General features: G+C 41.7%; 1 protein-coding gene across 1 annotated transcript in view; it reads left to right on the top strand.

Annotated features, from left to right (window-relative positions):
• EGFLAM (EGF like, fibronectin type III and laminin G domains) overlaps positions 1–23,017 on the top strand; it is a 184,540-nt gene that overhangs the window by 77,050 nt on the left and 84,473 nt on the right. The window contains exons 4-7 of the mRNA XM_069745931.1: positions 948–974; positions 4,408–4,525; positions 13,481–13,616; positions 20,132–20,298. Of these exons, the coding sequence (XP_069602032.1) occupies positions 948–974; positions 4,408–4,525; positions 13,481–13,616; positions 20,132–20,298 (448 nt within the window). The remainder of the gene's footprint in view (positions 1–947; positions 975–4,407; positions 4,526–13,480; positions 13,617–20,131; positions 20,299–23,017) is intronic.

Raw genomic sequence — 23,017 nt, 5'->3', positions numbered from 1 at the left:
ATGATTGGTCAAACCGAAAGTGTGAGGGGTTAGGGCCAGTAAAAGGCAACCACTTTCTGGTGTAGTCAGTTAGTGAAGAGATTTTGCTGGGGTGCCAGGGTGTGGCACCATGACTACCGCCCTGCGCACCTTACAACTGAACCACTCTGCCAGGGACATTCAGCGAACCATGATAACCAATGACTGACTTTGAGTTTTTAAATGGTTAACGAGCAGTGATTGGAGCTACTCAGGTCACTGCTTTTACAGTTGATTGGCTGCTGTATTGCACAGTCGGCACCAGCTGGATTTGGTTGTAGCACGGTTCCTGGTGCCTCTTCTGGACCCATTTCATGTATATTTCTGTTATATGATCAGGAAGGCCACAATGTGTATAGCTGCAGCCATAACGACCGAGCACAAGTAGGAATTCTGCTCCTGAGCTTGTCTTGGGCACTGTTCTCTCTAGGATGCACTCATTGGAAACAATGGAGACAGTCAGAAGCCAAAATGTAGCTTGTTGACCTCATTAGTATAGTGTTTCAGCTCCTTCTATTCCTCCGCAGCGGTCTTGAGACTTCTTGCTGTGAGAGGGGAAGAGAGAGCAGCTGCACTCACAGTCTGGACACAGAATTCTTCATGTAGCGCTGAAATAGAGCAGAACCTTTTTTTTTTTTTTACTCATCTTATACGACCCTTGTAAGATTAGGACTTCATACTTTTTTTTAGATTTTATTTAAAGCAGTTCTCACCTGTGTGCACCGTTTGTAGCCAGAGGTTTCCATGTCTCAGAATTCCTCTTGTTGTTACCCCCGAGGATCGCACGGCTTTGCGGTGGAACATTGTAGCTGTTCTGCCTTTTCTCCAGATTCCTTTATCTTTATTGGAGATCTCGCTACGGTTTCTAATTAATGAACTTGATACATTTAATTAAACAATAAACAATAAACAAACTGTTTCTATTTCAGGAGCAACTGGAGGCAATAGAAATGTTTGTAAGTAGAGTCTGTTCTCCGCCGAGCAACTTTATAATATTATTATGATTATATATTATATATTATTATCAAGGGTTATTATTATGAGATGCTGATGACGGACTTTGTAGCCAGACCGTATGTGCCGTGTGCTGCGCTCCCGTCTATAGAAGAACTGCATTCTAAGCCGATAAACTTATTCTATCGACTTTTTCATGGAAAAGTTTTTTTCAACCTTTTGAGCTAAAAAAAAAAAAAAAAAAAAACTTTTTGCACTCACGTTTTATTATGCAGAACAAGATTTAATAAGAATCTGTGAGGAAGCTCGTTCTGATGGAGCGTTTATAACTCTTTTATCTGTCTTTTCCTGAGCTCTTCTTAGTTGATTTATGACCACGGACCGCATCAGATGGAGAGCTGGACTTTGATGTGGTCAATAATCAGCGGAGAGGAGCAGATAGAAGAATTACAAACTCCCGTCATGAGGAGCTCACTGACAGATCCTTAGTTAACTCATTCTGTAGCCAGCAATAGACCGAGCAGCACAAAGGACACGGAACAGGAAGGATGCAACATTTTTAAATTAAACCCAATTGCAAAATGTATTTTTAGCCAAAAAATTTATGCATTTAGATCAGAAAAAAAGGTTTCCATATCCTTAGAGCACTTCAATAAAAATGGTAGAGAGGAGAAGAAAAGTAATTAATTTGTCATTCCATCATTTTTTGCAAAATGTCAGCTTAGCTCTAGGGGTTTCCCGGGGTCTCAGCCCTTCCAGGACCTTTTGCAATGACCTGCGCCATATTGGGGGCAGTTTAATCTTTGCTATGACCCCTTTTCTCATTTGCCACAATGTAGAATATCAGAATGCAAAGAATCAAGAACTCACTTGTGTCCTAAAATGTATCCATCTGCGTCACTTTGTCTTCACTTTTCACTTATTTCTTAATGATTTTATTTAATCGGCTATTTCCCTCCTAAACCTATGTGCCATAAATGCCTTATAGATGCGGGTACCGTCACTTGGACCCCTCCTGTCAGCATAATGGGGGTCCTCTGACTTCCTGGCCTTCTACATACAGAGAGAAACTTGTCAGCTCTTTCCACAGCGTAGACTTCAACGGAGATGACTGGACACGGCTCTGTTGAAGTGTTCAGAGAATGCACAGTTGTAAGTGGGGAAAATAGAGGTTAGCGGACCCCCGTTCTGCTGTTGAGTGAGGGTCCCCTGGTCCTGTGGGTATGTCATACATGTCTGTAGGATTACACCTGGGGTGGCAGAATATCCTGTGTCCTATGTTTTTCAAGTAAGTGTAATGTATCGCAGCTATGCCTCCTTGTGGTCGTCCCTGGTACTGCAACTACTGTAATGTTCTGTATGCGATATTATGTCTTCTGATATAAGACTTAAAAATATACAGTTCTGTGGAAAAATGCAACAAACCGAGGAGGCTCTCACACAGAATCAATCTGTCAAATGACAAAATGCAAAAGTGATTGAACAAAAGAGAAATCTAAATCTCATCAGTATCTGGTGACTGCCCGTCGCCTCCATCATCAGTATCTGGTGACCGCCTGTCGCCTCCATCATCAGTATCTGATGACCGCCTGTCGCCTCCATCATCAGTATCTGGTGACCGCCTGTCACCTCCATCATCAGTATCTGGTGACCGCCCGTCACCTCCATCATCAGTATCTGGTGACCGCCTGTTGCCTCCATCATCAGTATCTGGTGACCGCCTGTCGCCTCCATCATCAGTATCTGGTGACCGCCTGTCGCCTCCATCATCAGTATCTGATGACCGCCTGTCGCCTCCATCATCAGTATCTGGTGACCGCCTGTCGCCTCCATCATCAGTATCTGGTGACCGCCCGTCACCTCCATCATCAGTATCTGGTGACCGCCTGTTGCCTCCATCATCAGTATCTGGTGACCGCCTGTTGCCTCCATCATCAGTATCTGGTGACCGCCTGTCGCCTCCATCATCAGTATCTGGTGACCGCCTGTCGCCTCCATCATCAGTATCTGATGACCGCCTGTCGCCTCCATCATCAGTATCTGGTGACCGCCTGTCGCCTCCATCATCAGTATCTGGTGACCGCCCGTCACCTCCATCATCAGTATCTGGTGACCGCCTGTTGCCTCCATCATCAGTATCTGGTGACCACCTGTCGTCTCCATCATCAGTATCTGGTGACCACCTGTCGCCTCCATCATCAGTATCTGGTGACCGCCTGTCACCTCCATCATCAGTATCTGGTGACCGCCTGTCGCCTCCATCATCAGTATCTGGTGACCGCCTGTCGCCTCCATCATCAGTATCTGGTGACCGCCCGTCACCTCCATCATCAGTATCTGGTGACCGCCTGTTGCCTCCATCATCAGTATCTGGTGACCGCCTGTCGCCTCCATCATCAGTATCTGGTGACCGCCTGTTGCCTCCAGGTGGTCACCAGATACTGATGATGGAGGCGACGGGCGGTGACACTAATGATGGAGGGGACGGGCGGTGACACTAATGATGGAGGGGACGGGCGGTGACACTAATGATGGAGGGGACGGGCGGTGACACTAATGATGGAGGGGACGGGCGGTGACACTAATGATGGAGGGGACGGGCGGTGACACTAATGATGGAGGGGACGGGCGGTGACACTAATGATGGAGGGGACGGGCGGTGACACTAATGATGGAGGGGACGGGCGGTGACACTAATGATGGAGGGGACGGGCGGTGACACTAATGATGGAGGGGACGGGCGGTGACACTAATGATGGAGGGGACGGGCGGTGACACTAATGATGGAGGGGACGGGCGGTGACACTAATGATGGAGGGGACGGGCGGTGACACTAATGATGGAGGGGACGGGCGGTGACACTAATGATGGAGGGGACGGGCGGTGACACTAATGATGGAGGGGACGGGCGGTGACACTAATGATGGAGGGGACGGGCGGTGACACTAATGATGGAGGGGACGGGCAGTCACCAGATACTGTTAGGATTGAATTTTTTGCATTTTGTTAATTGATAAATAAAACTGTTAACACTTAGATTTTTTGAAAGCTTCTTACTGTGCGGCATTTTTTACACACCTATTAAAACTTTTGAACAACACTGGAAAAAATGTCAGTGCCTCCATTTCCGTTACCTGCTGTCAGTAAATAATCGCGCTCTGGTTTCCATTCAGAGGTGGTAATGTAGAAACAGTTGGCCATTTTCTCAGCTGAGAAGCGGATACAATGTATCCAGTGCACACAATGCTCTGTGAGCGAAACTCATCAGCAGCCGCTGCACAGATCTCTGCTGTTTTGTTACAATGTGTCAGTCTTTAATCCGGGATGTTTCGCTCACAGAGCATTGTCTGCACTGGATACAACTGACATATCTCGCTTATTTCCAGTCCCTTCCTGACAGAACTGTAATATTAATATTCTTATCTCTCCGATTAGAAAGTCGTCCTCAGCAATCTCCAGCCCGGAATTCTGCATCGTGTTAGTGTCGGAGCCTATAGCTGGGCAGGTAAAGGAAGGGCGAGTATGCCAAGAGATGTATCAACGTTATCCGCAGGTAAGAGCCAAACTAACCGAACCTCACTGCCTGGTAACTCTGCATCCAGGTTATATGTGTGCCAGCAAGTAAAGATTCCAGAAATGTAGCCCCCGATACACATGGTCCTGACAGCACAACCTCTGATGGCAATGTAACATATACATAGCGGCATCCCAGGTACAAAGGGGGGGACAGTTACCAAATTGCATTAGCCAATGTACAAGGTCAACTGCGAAGAGTGACTCCTGTTAGAAAAAAAACATGTCCAAAAACAGTAATATGTTAATTTACTTAATATTATTATTATTACTGACATATCCCCAGACTGGCATTTTAATGTCAAATTCTGACCTAATTAAAGTACCGTAATACATTTTAAGCCTAAAATTTTTGGTTAGTCGGCTTCAAATTTTTAGTACTGCCTTGTGTACAAGAGTAAAACTACTATAATACTGCTCCCATGTACAAGAATATATCTACTATAATACTGCTCCTATGTACAAGAATATAACTACTATAATACTGCTCCTATGTACAAGAATATAACTACTATAATACTGCTCCTATGTACAAGAATATAACTGCTATAATACTGCCCCCTAGGTACAAGAATATAACTACTATAATACTGCTCCTATGTACAAGAATATAACTACTATAATACTGCTCCCATGTACAAGAATATAACTACTATAATACTGCCCCTATGTACAAGAATATAACTACTATAATACTGCTCCTATGTACAAGAATATAACTGCTATAATACTGCCCCCTATGTACAAGAATATATCTACTATAATACTGCCCCTATGTACAAGAATATAACTACTATAATACTGCTCCTATGTACAAGAATATAACTGCTATAATACTGCCCCCTATGTACAAGAATATAACTACTATAATACTGCCCCCTATGTACAAGAATATAACTACTATAATACTGCCCCTATGTACAAGAATATAACTACTATAATACTGCCCCTATGTACAAGAATATAACTACTATAATACTGCACCTATGTACAAGAATATAACTACTATAATACTGCCCCCTATGTACAAGAATATAACTACTATAATACTGCCCCCTATGTACAAGAATATAACTACTATAATACTGCCCCTATGTACAAGAATATAACTACTATAATACTGCTCCTATGTACAAGAATATAAGTACTGTAATACTGCCCCTATGTACAAGAATATAACTACTATAATACTGCACCTATGTACAAGAATATAACTACTATAATACACCCCCCTATGTACAAGAATATAACTACTATAATACTGCTCCTATGTACAAGAATATAACTACTATAATACTGCTCCTATGTACAAGAATATAACTACTATAATACTGCCCCTATGTACAAGAATATAACTACTATAATACTGCTCCTATGTACAAGAATATAACTACTATAATACTGCCCCTATGTACAAGAATATAACTACTATAATACTGCTCCTATGTACAAGAATATAACTACTATAATACTGCTCCTATGTACAAGAATATAACTACTATAATACTGCTCCTGTGTACAAGAATATAACTACTATAATACTGCTCCTATGTACAAGAATATAACTACTATAATACTGCTCCTAGATACAAGAATATAACTACTATAATACTGCCCCCTATGTACAAGAATATAACTACTATAATACTGCTCCTATGTACAAGAATATAACTACTATAATACTGCTCCTAGATACAAGACTATAACTACTATAATACTGCCCCCTATGTACAAGAATATAACTACTATAATACTGCCCCTATGTACAAGAATATAACTACTATAATACTGCTCCTATGTACAAGTGTATAACTACTATAATACTGCCCCTATGTACAATATAACTACTATAATACTGCTCCTATGTACAGGAATATAACTACTATAATACTGCTCCTATGTACAAGAATATAACTACTATAATACTGCTCCTATATACAAGAATATAACTACTATAATACTGCTCCTATGTACAAGTGTATAACTACTATAATACTGCCCCTATGTACAATATAACTACTATAATACTGCTCCTATGTACAGGAATATAACTACTATAATACTGCTCCTATGTACAAGAATATAACTACTATAATACTGCTCCTATGTACAAGAATATAACTACTATAATATTGCCCCTATGTACAAGAATATATCTACTATAATACTGCTCCTATGTACAAGAATATAACTACTATAATACTGCCTGCTATTTACAAGAATATAACTACTATATTACTGCTCCTATGTACAAGAATATAACTACTATAATACTGCCCCCTATGTACAAGAATATAACTACTATAAGACTGCTCCTATGTACAAGAATATAACTACTATAATACTGCCCCCTATGTACAAGAATATAACTACTATAATACTGGAAAAGAAAAAGCAACGAAGATCAGCTCACCTCCTCTCAGGCCCAGCGCACGGATCATGCAGTGCAGCAAGTAGTTTGAAGAAAAAGCAGAAGTCCAGCGCGGGTGATGTCCATAAAAAATACCTTTTATTCCATATTCGTTAAAAGCACATAAATCCAAAGTCCATCTTCATATCCATAGACACAAAAACGGGTGATTCCTACCAGTGTCAGTCACAGGCTTAAAGTGCATTAAAATCATACGCGTTTCCACGGTCGTGCCGCCTTACTCATTGTGATAAAAATAAAATGAAAGAGGGCGGCCATATAGGACTAGGCCCATTAGGTTACACCCCCTGATCTTGCAGACAACAGAAACAGGGCAACACCTACAGGTAGTTAATGAGTTTAGCCTGAAATTTGCATGTACAAATACTAAGCTTAAGGCAGGAGAAAGAGAGAGGGGGAAAAAAAAAAAAAAAAAAAAGGTCTATGGACTTTTATATGGATGTTATATATACAAGAATTATAACTTATCATTCATAATAATTCATAAGATCCTGCCGGATATTCATGCCTAGGGGGGCTCTGGACTTAAGCTGATACATCCACCATATCTCTCTGTTGGTTAGTTTTCTTTTTATATCTCCCCCTCGGAATGGAGCTTTAACCCTTTCAATCCCGCGGACCTCCAATGAGCTGACATCCCCATTGTGTTTATGGATGAAGTGTCTTATGAGTGATTTTATTCACTGCATCAGACAGGTGCCTCCTTATTCTCACCTTCAGGGGACCCCCTGTGCCCCCCACATATTGCTGCTCACAGGTGGTGCAATTAATCACATACACCACATTGGAGGTGTTGCAGTTAATGTAGTGGTTAATTTTGTAGGTCTTTTTGGTGACAGATGAGTGGAATTCCTTACTGTTCACCATGTATTTACAGCAGGTGCAGATATTATATATATATATATATATATATATATATATATATATATATATATATTGTGCCCACACTTGTATGTGCCTTTAGTACTGAGCCAGTTTTCTTTCTCTTTTAACCCTTTGTCTTCACTAACACAGAGGCTGGGGGATAAGATGTTGTTCAGACTGGGGGCTTTTTTAGCGATATAGCGCACTGGATTGCACAGGATTTGGTTCAGCTTTTTATCCTGGCTCAGCATAGGGATTCTTTTTCTGATGATATCACTGAGGGCTGTATGTGGTGGTGAAGGTGATGTGCTCCTCACTGGACACACGGTCACTGCTCGCCTTATTCAGCATAGTCTCCCGGTCTATATCCTCCACAATGCAGCATCCAGCTGGGATAGCCCCTATGAGCCAGCCTGCCCCTCACCTCCCTCTTACTCCGGTCATACACTTCCTTGGTGGTACTGTTCCCCCACAGGTAGGTTTTTTATTACATGTCTCGGATGACATGATTTGGCATGTAATATGGAATTAGTCGCGGTATTTTTCCTGAAAGGGGAGATTGTGATGATCGAATCTGAGTTTAGATCTAAAGTAACATCTAAAAAATTAATGTTTCTACCCCCAATTGTATAGGTGAATTTCAAATTCATTTCATTTTCATTCATATATTTGATAAGTTCAGATATCAAGTCCGCAGGTCCCTCCCATATGAGGAGCAGGTCGTCCAGATATATAGGGGGAGAAGGGGTTAACATGTGAGAACATGAACAAGCTCTCCCAGGCTGCCATATACAGGTTAGCGATAGATGGCGAGAACCCTGCGCCCATCGGGGCTCCGCAAACCTGCAAAAAAAAACTCTTTATTAAAGGAAAAAAAGTTATGTTTGAGGAGAAAGTCCACAGAGGAAATCAAAAATTCCTGTATAGCCGGAGTGTAGTCACTGTAGTCCTGGAGATGTCTCCTCAGGATGGAGGTAGGGAGGGATACAAGGCCTCCACATCACAGGAGATGAAGATACAGGCTCCAGACCATGCAGTCTTATCCAGGGAGGAGATCAGATGCTTGGTATCTTTTATATAGCCTGGTAGTCTAGATACATATCCACCCAGGTACTGAGGTTTTCACCCATGCTTCCAATCCCTGCTACTATGGGTCTGAATGTAGGGGGGAAGACTTCCTTGTGGATCTTAGGCAGGGAGTGGAAGATGGGGATTATAGGGTGTTCCACAAATAAATCCTCAGACAGTTTTTTATCCAGTGCCCCTATAGCAAAACCCTCAGAAAGCAGATGTTTTAATTTTTTCTGGAACAGTTCAGTGGGATCATGCTGTAGTCTCCTATACGTGTTGTTCTGCTGGACATATCGACCTGCATTCAGTAGGACCACAGCTCCTCCTTTGTCAGCTCTTCTGACCATCAGATCCTGGTTGCCTCGGATCTCCTCCAGACCTTTCCTTTCTAGTTTACTCAGATTGGGTCTGTTATGGTTACATGAGGATTTTTTCTTGAGTTCTATCAGGTCCTCCTCTATGCATTCCTGGAATGAATCCAAGATGTTAGGTCTTGAATTGACAGGGTAAAAATAGGGTTTTTTTTGATTTATAACCAGAGTTTAGGTTTTTGGTGGATTCTATAGATTCACTCTCAAGGGTCCTCAGGTCACTAATGGAGCAAAGTTCCTGGAAAGTCCCTATTTCACCCAGTGTGGTCTGGTCACTCTGTGTGGTCAGGTTCTGTATAGTATCCTGGTCAGATTTTTCCTTGAAAAAGTGGCATTTTAAAGTCAAATTTCGAACAAATTTCTTTACATCTAGTAATGTTCTGTACATATCAAATTCATTTGTAGGGGAGAAGGTGAGACCTTTAGATAGAATGTCCATTTGGGTCTCACTAATTACATAGCTGGACAAGTTAATTACCACATTTTTCTCATCTTCTTTCGCCTCTGTGGATATCTTCTTGTTATTATGCTTCCTGCCACCCCTTCTCCTGCGTCTCGTCCGTTTTTTGGAGGCGCTTGAGTTGGGGCGTCTTTCCCAAATCTTTGGTCACGATGAGGGGTAAATCGTTGTCCTTCATAGGAGGAATCGGACGCATTTCCTGAGGTGTACTCGTCTGAATCTTCATGAGAGACGTCCGTATCAGAGAAGTTAACCCTTCTTTGTTGGTAATTCCTCTCTCCATTTCTATTACTCCCTCTCAAGATTGAACTAGGTGATTTATATGGTGCACGTCTTTTTTCATGCCAGTCATATACCTCATTACGAATATAGTCCTGATGCTCCCGTTCCAACCCCCGTAACCAACAGAGAGATATGGTGGATGTATCAACTTAAGTCCAGAGCCCCCCTAGGCATGAATATCCGGCAGGATCTTATGAATTATTATGAATGATAAGTTATAATTCTTGTATATATAACATCCATATAAAAGTCCATAGACTTTTTTTTTTTTTTTTTTTTCCCCCTCTCTTTCTCCTGCCTTAAGCTTAGTATTTGTACATGCAAATTTCAGGCTAAACTCATTAATTACCTATAGGTGTTGCCCTGTTTCTGTTGTCTGCAAGATCAGGGGGTGTAACCTAATGGGCCTAGTCCTATATGGCAGCCCTCTTTCATTTTATTTTTATCACAATGAGTAAGGCGGCACGACCGTTGAAACGCGTATGATTTTAATGCACTTTAAGCCTGTGACTGTCACTGGTATGAATCACCCGTTTTTGTGTCTATGGATATGAAGATGGACTTTGGATTTATGTGCTTTTAACGAATATGGAATAAAAGGTATTTTTTATGGACATCACCCGCGCTGGACTTCTGCTTTTTCTTCAAACTACTTGCTGCACTGCATGATCCGTGCGCTGGGCCTGAGAGGAGGTGAGCTGATCTTCGTTGCTTTTTCTTTACTATAATACTGCTCCTATATACAAGAATATAACTACTATAATACTGCCCCTATGTACAGGAATATAACTACTATAATACTGCTCCTATGTACAAGAGTATAACTACTATAATACTGCTCCTATGTACAAGAATATAACTACTATAATACTGCCCCTATGTACAAGAATATAACTACTATAATACTGCCCCTATGTACAAGAATATAACTACTATAATACTGCCCCTATGTACAAGAATATAACTACTATAATACTGCTCCTATATACAAGAATATAACTACTATAATACTGCTCCTATGTACAAGAATATAACTACTATAATACTGCCCCTATGTACAGGAATATAACTACTATAATACTGCCCCTAAGTACAAGAATATAACTACTATAATACTGCCCCTAAGTACAAGAATATAACTACTATAATACTGCCCCTAAGTACAAGAATATAACTACTATAATACTGCCCCTATGTACAAGAATATAACTACTATAATACTGCCTCTATGTACAAGAATATAACTACTATAATACTGCCCCTAAGTACAAGAATATAACTACTATAATACTGCCCCTATGTACAAGAATATAACTACTATAATACTGCCCCTAAGTACAAGAATATAACTACTATAATACTGCTCCTATGTACAAGAATATAACTACTATAATACTGCTCCTATGTACAAGAATATAACTACTATAATACTGCCCCTATGTACAAGAATATAACTACTATAATACTGCCCCTATGTACAAGAATATAACTACTATAATACTGCTCCTATATACAAGAATATAACTACTATAATACTGCCCCTATGTACAAGAATATAACTACTATAATACTGCCCCTATGTACAAGAATATAACTACTATAATACTGCCCCTATGTACAAGAATATAACTACTATAATACTGCCCCTATGTACAAGAATATAACTACTATAATACTGCTCCTATGTACAAGAATATAACTACTATAATACTGCCCCTATGTACAGGAATATAACTACTATAATACTGCCCCTAAGTACAAGAATATAACTACTATAATACTGCCCCTAAGTACAAGAATATAACTACTATAATACTGCCCCTAAGTACAAGAATATAACTACTATAATACTGCCCCTATGTACAAGAATATAACTACTATAATACTGCCTCTATGTACAAGAATATAACTACTATAATACTGCCCCTAAGTACAAGAATATAACTACTATAATACTGCCCCTATGTACAAGAATATAACTACTATAATACTGCCTCTATGTACAAGAATATAACTACTATAATACTGCCCCTATGTACAAGAATATAACTACTATAATACTGCCTCTATGTACAAGAATATAACTACTATAATACTGCTCCTATGCACAAGAATATAACTACTATAATACTGCTCCTATGTACAAGAATATAACTACTATAATACTGCCCCTATGTATAAGAATATAACTACTATAATACTGCTCCTATATACAAGAATATAACTACTATAATACTGCTCCTATGTATAAGAATATAACTACTATAATACTGCTCCTATATACAAGAATATAACTACTATAATACTGCTCCTATGTATAAGAATATAACTACTATAATACTGCTCCTATATACAAGAATATAACTACTATAATACTGCTCCTATGTATAAGAATATAACTACTATAATACTGCTCCTATATACAAGAATATAACTACTATAATACTGCCCCTATGTACAAGAATATAACTACTATAATACTGCCTCTATGTACAAGAATATAACTACTATAATACTGCTCCTATGCACAAGAATATAACTACTATAATACTGCTCCTATGTACAAGAATATAACTACTATAATACTGCCCCTATGTATAAGAATATAACTACTATAATACTGCTCCTATATACAAGAATATAACTACTATAATACTGCTCCTATGTATAAGAATATAACTACTATAATACTGCTCCTATATACAAGAATATAACTACTATAATACTGCTCCTATGTATAAGAATATAACTACTATAATACTGCTCCTATATACAAGAATATAACTACTATAATACTGCTCCTATGTATAAGAATATAACTACTATAATACTGCTCCTATATACAAGAATATAACTACTATAATACTGCCCCTATGTACAAGAATATAACTACTATAATACTGCCTCTATGTACAAGAATATAACTACTATAATACTGCTCCTATGCACAAGAATATAACTACTATAATACTGCTCCTATGTACAAGAATATAACTACTATAATACTGCCCCTATGTATAAGAATATAACTACTATAATACTGCTCCTATATACAAGAATATAACTACTATAATACTGCTCCTATGTATAAGAATATAACTACTATAATACTGCTCCTATATACAAGAATATAACTACTATAATACTGCCTCTATGTACAAGAATATAACTACTATAATACTGCCTCTATGTATAAGAATATAACTACTATAATACTGCCCCTAAGTACAAGAATATAACTACTATAATACTGCCCCTAAGTACAAGAATATAACTACGCTCCTTATAAATTGATTTTCGCTGTTGTAATGACTCGATGCAATAATCACTACATATTGAACCTGTGATTGGTCTCTGGGGGTCATTGTGGCTCAGGTAGTCGGTAGTTTTTCTCTTCTGGTCCTTTTTGCCTTTATGGGGCTAGTAGCAGCCGCCGCTGACCTCTTCTTATTACAGATATGTGCCTGGTGCCTGATCCGCCATTGCAGCCACAGGTCGTGGTGGTGTCAGACGCGGAGGTGGCCATTTCATGGAAGCCGGGTGCCAGTGCGGGCAGCTCCACCATTCTGTATTACTCGGTGGCTTACAGGAGGTTGGTGAACCGCGCACGTCTGTCTACTCGCTGATCGTCTGTCACAATGTATCAGTCTATAGCTCAGGATTTGGCTCTCACAGAGGATTCCCTAGATTTGGCCTTACCTTTCCCACGTTTCCTTTTCCCGTCTTATTTTCTTTGTTGTTGATGTATATAATAAAAAAAAAATTAATAATTGATAAAAATTATTGAAGCACAATTGTAGAAAACTGTAAAATTTTCGTTCTTCCGAGTGCAAAAAAATTATGTTTACATTTACTGACAGAAAGCAGCAAAATGTATTCAAAAATTGCAACTTTTTAAAAAAGCTTTATTAGCCCTTCTTTCCCTGACCGACTCAGATCTTATATACCACAAGAGTAACTCGGTGGGAACTGTGGGGTCAGTTGCCAATTATTTTTCAAAAATAAAAATAATGTAAAAGGCTCCTTGAGAAAGCCTGTGAGTCCTGTTTCCTCTGCCCACTCCTAAAGAAGACCTGTGAGTCCTGCTTCTCCAACTAACTATAGAGAAAGCCTGTGAGTCCTGCTTCTCACAGTCACTTATAGAGAAAGCCTGTGAGTTCTGCTTCTCCCAACTAACTATAGAGAAAGCCTGTGAGTCCTGCTTTCCCCTCCTACTCATAGAAAAAGCCTCTGAATCCTGCTTCCTCCACGAACTCATAGAGAAAGCATGTGAGTCCTGCTTCTCCCAACTAACTATAGAGAAAGCCTGTGAGTCCTGCTTTCCCCTCCTACTCATAGAAAAAGCCTCTGAATCCTGCTTCCTCCACGAACTCACAGAGAAAGCATGTGAGTCCTGATTCTCCCAACTAACTATAGAGAAAGCATGTGAGTCCTGCTTCTCACAATCACTTATAGAGAAAGCCTGTGAGTCCTGCTCCTCTCACCCACTCATAGAGAAAGCCTGTGAGTCCTGCTTCCCCCACTCACTCATAGAGAAAGCCTGTGAGTCCTGCTTCCCCCACTCACTCATAGAGAAAGCCTGTGAGTCCTGCCTCCCCCACTCACTCATAGAGAGAGCCTGTGAGTCCTGATTCTCCCAACTAACTATAGAGAAAGCCTGCGAGTCCTGCTTTTCACAATCACTTATAGAGAAAGCCTGTGAGTCCTGCTTCCCCCACCCACTCGTAGAGAAAGCCTGTGAGTCCTGATTCTCCCAACTAACTATAGAGAAAGCCTGTGAGTCCTGCTTTCCCCTCCTACTCATAGAAAAAGCCTGTAAATCCTGCTTCCTCCACAAACTCATAGAGAAAGCCTGTGAGTCCTGCTTCTCCCAACTAACTATAGAGAAAGCATGTGAGTCCTGCTTCTCCCAACTAACTATGCAGAAAGCCTGAGTCCTGCTTCTCCCAACTAACTATGCAGAAAGCCTGAGTCCTGCTTCTCCCAACTAACTATGCAGAAAGCCTGTGAGTCCTGCTTCCCCCACCCACTCATAGAGAAAGCCTGTGAGTCCTGCTTCTCCCACCTAACTATAGAGAAAGCCTGTGAGTCCTGCTTCTCCCACCTAACTATAGAGAAAGCCTGTGAGTCCTGCTTCCCCCACCCACTCATAGAGAAAGCCTGTGAGTCCTGCTTCTCCCACCTAACTGTAGAGAAAGCCTGTGAGTCCTGCTTCCCCCACCCACTCATAGAGAAAGCCTGTGAGTCCTGCTTCTCCCACCTAACTGTAGAGAAAGCCTGTGAGTCCTGCTTCCCCCACCCACTCATAGAGAAAGCCTGTGAGTCCTGCTTCTCCCACCTAACTGTAGAGAAAGCCTGTGAGTCCTGCTTCTCCCACCCACTCATAGAGAAAGCCTGTGAGTCCTGCTTCCCCCACCCACTTATAGAGAAAGCCTGTGAGTCCTGCTTCCCCCACCCACTTATAGAGAAAGCCTGTGAGTCCTGCTTCTCCCACCCATTGATTGAGAAAGTAAAATCTGAGTCCTGCTTTTCCCACCTATTTATAGAGAAAAGAAAAAGACCCATATACAACTTGCATGAAAACAAATCTTTATTTGAATAACAACAAAAGGAATCACTTTAAAAATATAGAAAACAAACATACTGGGATTGTGAATGAGACAGAAAGGACAGAACCCCACAATAATAAATAACAGCACATAGAGAAGGGACAATTCTATACCCGTGATCATGAAAGGAGCAATAGTAACCGACAGTAATGATCTGGTAAATAATAACTCCCGATAGGGCTGCCTGACAACGATTCCCAGTGATGAGAGGAAAGTATTACATCTGTATCATATTACTATAAATGTGCATTTGTGTCATATTAGGGGATCAATTAACCAAAAGAAGGATATGGAGATATGGATGTCATCTATGGTGGTGGAGCCCATGTAAATGCATACGGTGCTTGGTGCATATAGGTATTAAATCCATATAGATGCAGATGCTTCACAGAAATAACACATGACTATTTATAATAAGAAGAGTAACGTGCTCAGTGCGATGTTATCCAATATCATAGTCACTGAAGATCTCATAAACCACATCAGGAACACAATCGTGCAGACCCTCCGTGTACAATGTATCACCGAGTGCCCCATAAGGGGTAATATGGTACAGATGTCAGACTTTCCGGTCATTTATGGGATTCATGTTTACAGGATAATTTTCATTGTCAGACAGCGCAGCCCTATCAGGAGTTACTAGACAATTACTGTCTGTTACTATTGCTACTTTTATGATCTTGAGTATATAAAATTGGATAATATAGAGAAAGCCTGTGAGTCCTGCTTCTGCTGCCCACTCATAGAGAAAGCCTGTGAGTCCTGCTTCTCCACCCACTCATAGAGAAAGCCTGTGAGTCCTGCTTCTCCACCCACTCAAAGAGAAAGCCTGTGAGTCCTGCTTCTCCACCCACTCATAGAGAGAGCCTGTGAGTCCTGCTTCTTCTGCCCACTTATAAAGAAAGCCTGTGAGTCCTGCTTCCTCCTCCCACTCATAGAGAAAGCCTGTAAGTCCTGCTTCCCCTGCCCACTCATAGAGAAAGCCTGTAAGTCCTGTTTCCTCCGACCACTTATAAAGAAAGCCTGTGAGTCCTACTTTCTCCTCCCACTCATAGAGAAAGCCTGTGAGTCCTGCTTCCTCCGACCACTTATAAAGAAAGTCTGTGAGTCCTGCTTCCTCATCCCACTTATAGAGAAAGCCTGTGAGTCCTGCTTCCTCCACCCACTTATATAAAAAGCCTGTGAGTCCTTCTTCCTCTGCCCACTCATAGAGAAAACCTGTGAGTCCTGCTTTCTCCGTCTACTTATATTGTAAGCCTGTGAGCCTGCTTCCTCCATCCAGTTATAAAGAAAGCCCGCAAGTCCTGCTTTCTCCGCCCACTTATAGAGAAAGCCTGTGAGTCCTGCTTCCTCCTTCCACTCATAGAGAAAGCCTGTGAGTCCTGCTTCCTTCTCCCACTCATAGAGAAAGCCTGTGAGTCCTGCTTCCTCCACCCACTCATAGAGAAAGCCTGTGAGTCCTGCTTCCTCCACCCACTTATAGAGTAAGCCTGGGAGTCCTGCTTCTACCACCCACTCATAGAGAACGCCTGTGAGTCCTGCTTCCTCCTTCCACTCATAGAGAAAGCCTGTGAGTCCTGCTTTCTCCGCCCTCTCATAGAGAAAGCCTGCGAGTCCTGCTTCCTCCGCCCTCTTATAGAGAAAGCCTGTGAGTCCTGCTTCCTCCACCCACTTATAGAGAAAGCCTGTGAGTCCTGCTTTCTCCGCCCTCTCATAGAGAAAGCCTGCGAGTCCTGCTTCCTCCGCCCTCTTATAGAGAAAGCCTGTGAGTCCTGCTTCCTCCTTCCACTCATAGAGAAAGCCTGTGAGTCCTGCTTCCTTCTCCCACTCATAGAGAAAGCCTGTGAGTCCTGCTTCCTCCACCCACTTATAGAGTAAGCCTGGGAGTCCTGCTTCTACCACCCACTCATAGAGAACGCCTGTGAGTCCTGCTTCCTCCTTCCACTCATAGAGAAAGCCTGTGAGTCCTGCTTTCTCCGCCCTCTCATAGAGAAAGCCTGCGAGTCCTGCTTCCTCCGCCCTCTTATAGAGAAAGCCTGTGAGTCCTGCTTCCTCCACCCACTTATAGAGAAAGCCTGTGAGTCCTGCTTTCTCCGCCCTCTCATAGAGAAAGCCTGTGAGTCCTGCTTCCTCCACCCTCTCATAGAGAAAGCCTGTGAGTCCTGCTTTGTCCGCCCTTTTATAGAGAAAGCCTGTGAGTCCTGCTTCCTCCGCCCACTTTCAGAGAAGTCTGTGAGTCCTGCTTCCTCCGCCCATTCATAGAGAAAGTCTGCGAGTTTCAATTATTCCCCTACATTAGAGAGTAAAATCCTCAGGGGAGTTTACTAATACAAGAAGACCACCTACTCAGGTTCTCATTGGACATCAATATCAATCGTAAAATGGTTCAGAAACGCTCATATTTATGCTAATCTGCAAACTCCATCTCTTTGTTTGGTCCAGCACTTATGGAGCCACAAATGGAATGGGAACAAAATGAGGGTAATAGAGTGTTGGCAAAAAGTAAAAAGGGGAAAAAGTATTGACGAGCCCCATCCCCCGAGGGAAGGATGAGTAGCTCTGCCATGAAGTGGAGGAGATAAACAAATCCCCTTCTGTGAGCCTGGACATGGCGGCTCCTCCGGACAATTCGTGTACCGATCTTTTGACTCGGAGATGTATAAATCTCTGTTTGATCTCCACATTTAGCGGCTGCAAATGGATGTTGTATCTCTCGCAAATGTTTCACAAGTGGACTCTTTCGAGGCCGGCGAGGAATTGTCTCCCCTGGATGTGATCTGCTGCTTTCAGCATCTTCCTAAAAACAATAAGTTCATTAAAAACGTTATTTGCTTTCGGATTTTGTGACTGTGACGTAAATGGAAGCTTCTTCTTCCAAATGTAAAACCTTTATTAGACCTTCCCCTCCCCCGACAGTGTAACCCCCTGGGGGGAGATGCGGTGATAGGCGCCAATCGCTTCTCAGAAATGGAAATGATTAAGAAATAACTGAATAATTGGTTTTTGTCTACTTTTATTTTTAAATCCAAAGAAGGTGATGACTTGTTCATTTTTACTGTACTTGTAGATAAGTAATACATTCCCATTTGTAACTATCTCTTTACACAATGTTTTTTTCATGTTCTCCCGCTATAGATTGATCACATTTCTATAATGGATTCAGTAGGGCTCTTAGATTTTTTTTTTTTCATATATTTCAATGTTTGGGTAATTTCTTGTTAAAAGCTCTTTAACTGCTGACAATATTTGTAAAGAAAGTCTGTGAGACCTGTTTTTCCCCAACCACTAATGAAAAAATACATGTGAGTCCTCCTCCTCCCCACCTACTAACAAGAAAAGCCTGTGAGTCCTGCTTCCTCCACCCACTAATTAAAAAAGCCTGTGAGTCCTGCTTCCTCCACCCACTAATTAAAAAAGCCTGTGAGTCCTGCTTCCTCCACCTACTAACAAGAAAAGCCTGTGAGTCCTGCTTCCTCCACCCACTAATTAAAAAAGCCTGTGAGTCCTGCTTTCTCCACCCACTAATTAAAAAAGCCTGTGAGTCCTGCTTCCTTCACCCACTAAAAAAGCCTGTGACTCCTGCTTCCTCCACCCACTAATTAAAAAAGCCTGTGAGTCCTGCTTCCTCCACCCACTAATTAAAAAAGCCTGTGAGTCCTGCTTCCTCCACCCACTAATTAAAAAAGCCTGTGAGTCCTGCTTCCTTCACCCACTAAAAAAGCCTGTGAGTCCTGCTTCCTCCACCCACTAATTAAAAAAGCCTGTGAGTCCTGCTTCCTCCACCCACTGAAAAAGCCTGTGAGTCCTGCTTTCTCCACCCACTAATTAAAAAAGCTTGTGAGTCCTGCTTCCTCAACCCACTAAAAAAGCCTGTGAGTCCTGCTTTCTCCACCCACTAAAAAAGCTGGTGAGTCCTGTTTTCTCCACCCACTAAAAAAGCCTGTGAGTTCTGCTTCCTCCATCCACTAATTTAAAAAGCCTGTGAGTCCTGCTTCCTCTACCCATTAATTAAAAAAGCTTGTGAATCCTGCTTTCTCCACCCACTAAAAAATCCTGTGAGTCCTGCTTTCTCCACCCACTAAAAAATCCTGTGAGTCCTGCTTCCTCCACCCACTGATTAAAAAAGCCTGTGAGTCCTGCTTTCTTCACCCACTAAAAAGCCTGAGTCCTGCTTCCTCCACCAGCTAATTAAAAAAGCCTGTGAGTCCTGCTTCCTCCACCCACTAATTAAAAAAGCCTGTGAGTCCTGCTTCCTCCACCCACTAATTAAAAAAGCCTGTGAGTCCTGCTTCCTCCACCCACTAATTAAAAAAGCCTGTGAGTCCTGCTTTTTCCGCCCACTAATAAAAAAATGGGTGCGAGTCCTGATTCCCCCTCCCACTCATAGAGAAAGCCTGTGAGTCCTGCTAGAAGCCCCATGCTCACCTTCCCCCATACATACTCTTGATCCCTATGGCTCGGTGGCTCTTCCCTTACTTTTTCTTCTGTTTTATCTCAGGCCGGGTACTGACAGTGATTGGGTCGCTGTTACAGACCAGGTACAGATGGACTCCATGGTGCTGAAGGGTCTATCGCCGGACACCACCTATCAGTTTGCCATAAAAGCGGTTAACTCTTTCGGAGACAGCCAGCTTAGTTCTCCAAGTGAAGTCATCAGAACTTTCCGTAAGTCTTAATGATGTTACTTTTAGAGTTTATACTTTTATTATAAAGTGTCAGTATATTACAGAGCACTGTACATTACATGAATTTGGGGGGGGGGGGTACAAACTTTAAAAAAAATGCAATAGAAGAAAAGAATCCGGTTCATTAATGCCAACTGTATAAATTAGACACCTGTCTATCAACCACTTGTTTATCCGACTGTTTTATTCCCCATTTCCATTAGCTGCTTCCTCTCTCTAAAGGGATCGAAGAATCAGGCATGCTGAAACTCAACATGCCCAATCCCTCTTTCCCATAACCAAATTGATTAAAAAGCATGCACCTCTTAAAGGGAATTTGTAATCAGAAAATTACCTACTAATAAAATCAGTTTTTTGTGAAATGTATTATTTCTTCTTTTCATTTTGTCAATTTTTTTTCCATATCACAATCTGTATTAAAAATAAAAAATCTTGCAATTCTCACTTTGGCCACTGGGGCTTTTTAGACTCTAACTTCCTGCTATTTTATTAAATAACACACATACATTAGGCGCAATGGTCACACCTCGACCCTTGTCACGATTCACACCGTGACCGTCACCCCTACTTCACGGATCGGGGTGACTTTAGGCCAACAGACGGCTATCACATGTGTAGGGGGCTTATCTTAGTTATCCCTCCACTGCTACAATGTGATGAAAAAACACCTACAAGACTATTAACCTCTTAGTTTACAGCAGGGGCTTATTTTAGGTATCCCACTGCTCTTCAATATACCACGAACTGCAGGGATTTATGTATATCCCGCTTTACAGTTCAGCTTGAACTTGCAGCTCTCAGGTGCCATCGTACCCTCAGGTCAGATTAGGTACTGCACCTAGGGTAATTAGTCACCAGAAAGGCTGCCTGCTATGTACTGGCTATTGGGCACGCTGCAGCGAGGTGATAACTACTCCCACTCAGGCAGGAACAATAATTATCAACGCCGCCGTCGCTACAACGACTCCCAAATACCCAGAACACGGTATGCTGCCACCAGCTTCGATTAAACTGGTCCGAAACTAACCCAAAACAGTAGCGTAATTCCCTTCAGAAGACTTAGGGTGCCTTTTAGAGCAGAAGAATGAATCTAGTATTTTAAATATTATACTCCATAAAAGATTTAAGGCAGTGTTTATAAAAAAAGTTATATAAAGATGTTACAATATGAGACAATTGAAAATATGTACAAGGTAATTATAAAATAACATGGAATAAAGAAGAAAGGTAAAACTCACATGTTCTCAGTTCATGTCAGGCAAAACCATGCTGCAAGCAGAGCTCCCAAATGTCCCAATGCATAGTACAGCTCCAGTCCTCAGGCAAAAATACTCAGACTGCAGGCTGGGTTAAGTGTGGGGGCTTATATACTCCAGCCTCTGGACATCACTAAGGGATTGGTTAATGATATTCACTGAGGTCAGAGATCTTTATGTTCTCAGACCCTGGAGACAAAGAAATTCCTGACTGAGAAGGGAGGGACCACAGGTGGCTTTGCAGGATTGGTCACCTGCAGTTTAAAGCCACACCCTGCTCACACACAAGCTTCATATTACCCAGTGTCTGCCATAGGGCTGGTTTGTTGTATTCAGGGGGGGGAGGGGGGGAGGGGAAGAGAGGGGGGTTTTACAGCTGCCATGCTTTTGGGACCATGGTCAGAAGTGCAAAAATCCCTCAGCTATGGTTTTTACATTATCGTGACATACATTATCCTCACACTTATACAGGTCCTTCTCAAAAAATTAGCATATAGTGTTAAATTTCATTATTTACCATAATGTAATGATTACAATTAAACTTTCATATATTATAGATTCATTATCCACCAACTGAAATTTGTCAGGTCTTTTATTGTTTTAATACTGATGATTTTGGCATACAACTCCTGATAACCCAAAAAACCTGTCTCAATAAATTAGCATATCAAGAAAAGGTTCTCTAAACGACCTATTACCCTAATCTTCTGAATCAACTAATTAACTCTAAACACATGCAAAAGATACCTGAGGCTTTTATAAACTCCCTGCCTGGTTCATTACTCAAAACCCCCATCATGGGTAAGACTAGCGACCTGACAGATGTCAAGAAGGCCATCATTGACACCCTCAAGCAAGAGGGTAAGACCCAGAAAGAAATTTCTCAACAAATAGGCTGTTCCCAGAGTGCTGTATCAAGGCACCTCAATGGTAAGTCTGTTGGAAGGAAACAATGTGGCCGAAAACGCTGTACAACGAGAAGAGGAGACCGGACCCTGAGGAAGATTGTGGAGAAGGACCGATTCCAGACCTTGGGGAACCTGAGGAAGCAGTGGACTGAGTCTGGTGTGGAAACATCCAGAGCCACCGTGCACAGGCGTGTGCAGGAAATGGGCTACAGGTGCCGCATTCCCCAGGTAAAGCCACTTTTGAACCATAAACAGCGGCAGAGGCGCCTGACCTGGGCTACAGAGAAGCAGCACTGGACTGTTGCTAAGTGGTCCCAAGTACTTTTTTCTGATGAAAGCAAATTTTGCATGTCATTCGGAAATCAAGGTGCCAGAGTCTGGAGGAAGACTGGGGAGAAGGAAATGCCAAAATGCCTGAAGTCCAGTGTCAAGTACCCACAGTCAGTGATGGTGTGGGGTGCCATGTCAGCTGCTGGTGTTGGTCCACTGTGTTTCATCAAGGGCAGGGTCAATGCAGCTAGCTATCAGGAGATTT

Source organism: Ranitomeya imitator, chromosome 1 (genome assembly GCF_032444005.1).
Source record: "Ranitomeya imitator isolate aRanImi1 chromosome 1, aRanImi1.pri, whole genome shotgun sequence".
Lineage (NCBI taxonomy): Eukaryota > Metazoa > Chordata > Amphibia > Anura > Dendrobatidae > Ranitomeya > Ranitomeya imitator.
Note: the sequence above shows the minus strand (reverse complement) of the source record. Positions and strands in the feature narration are given on the sequence as shown.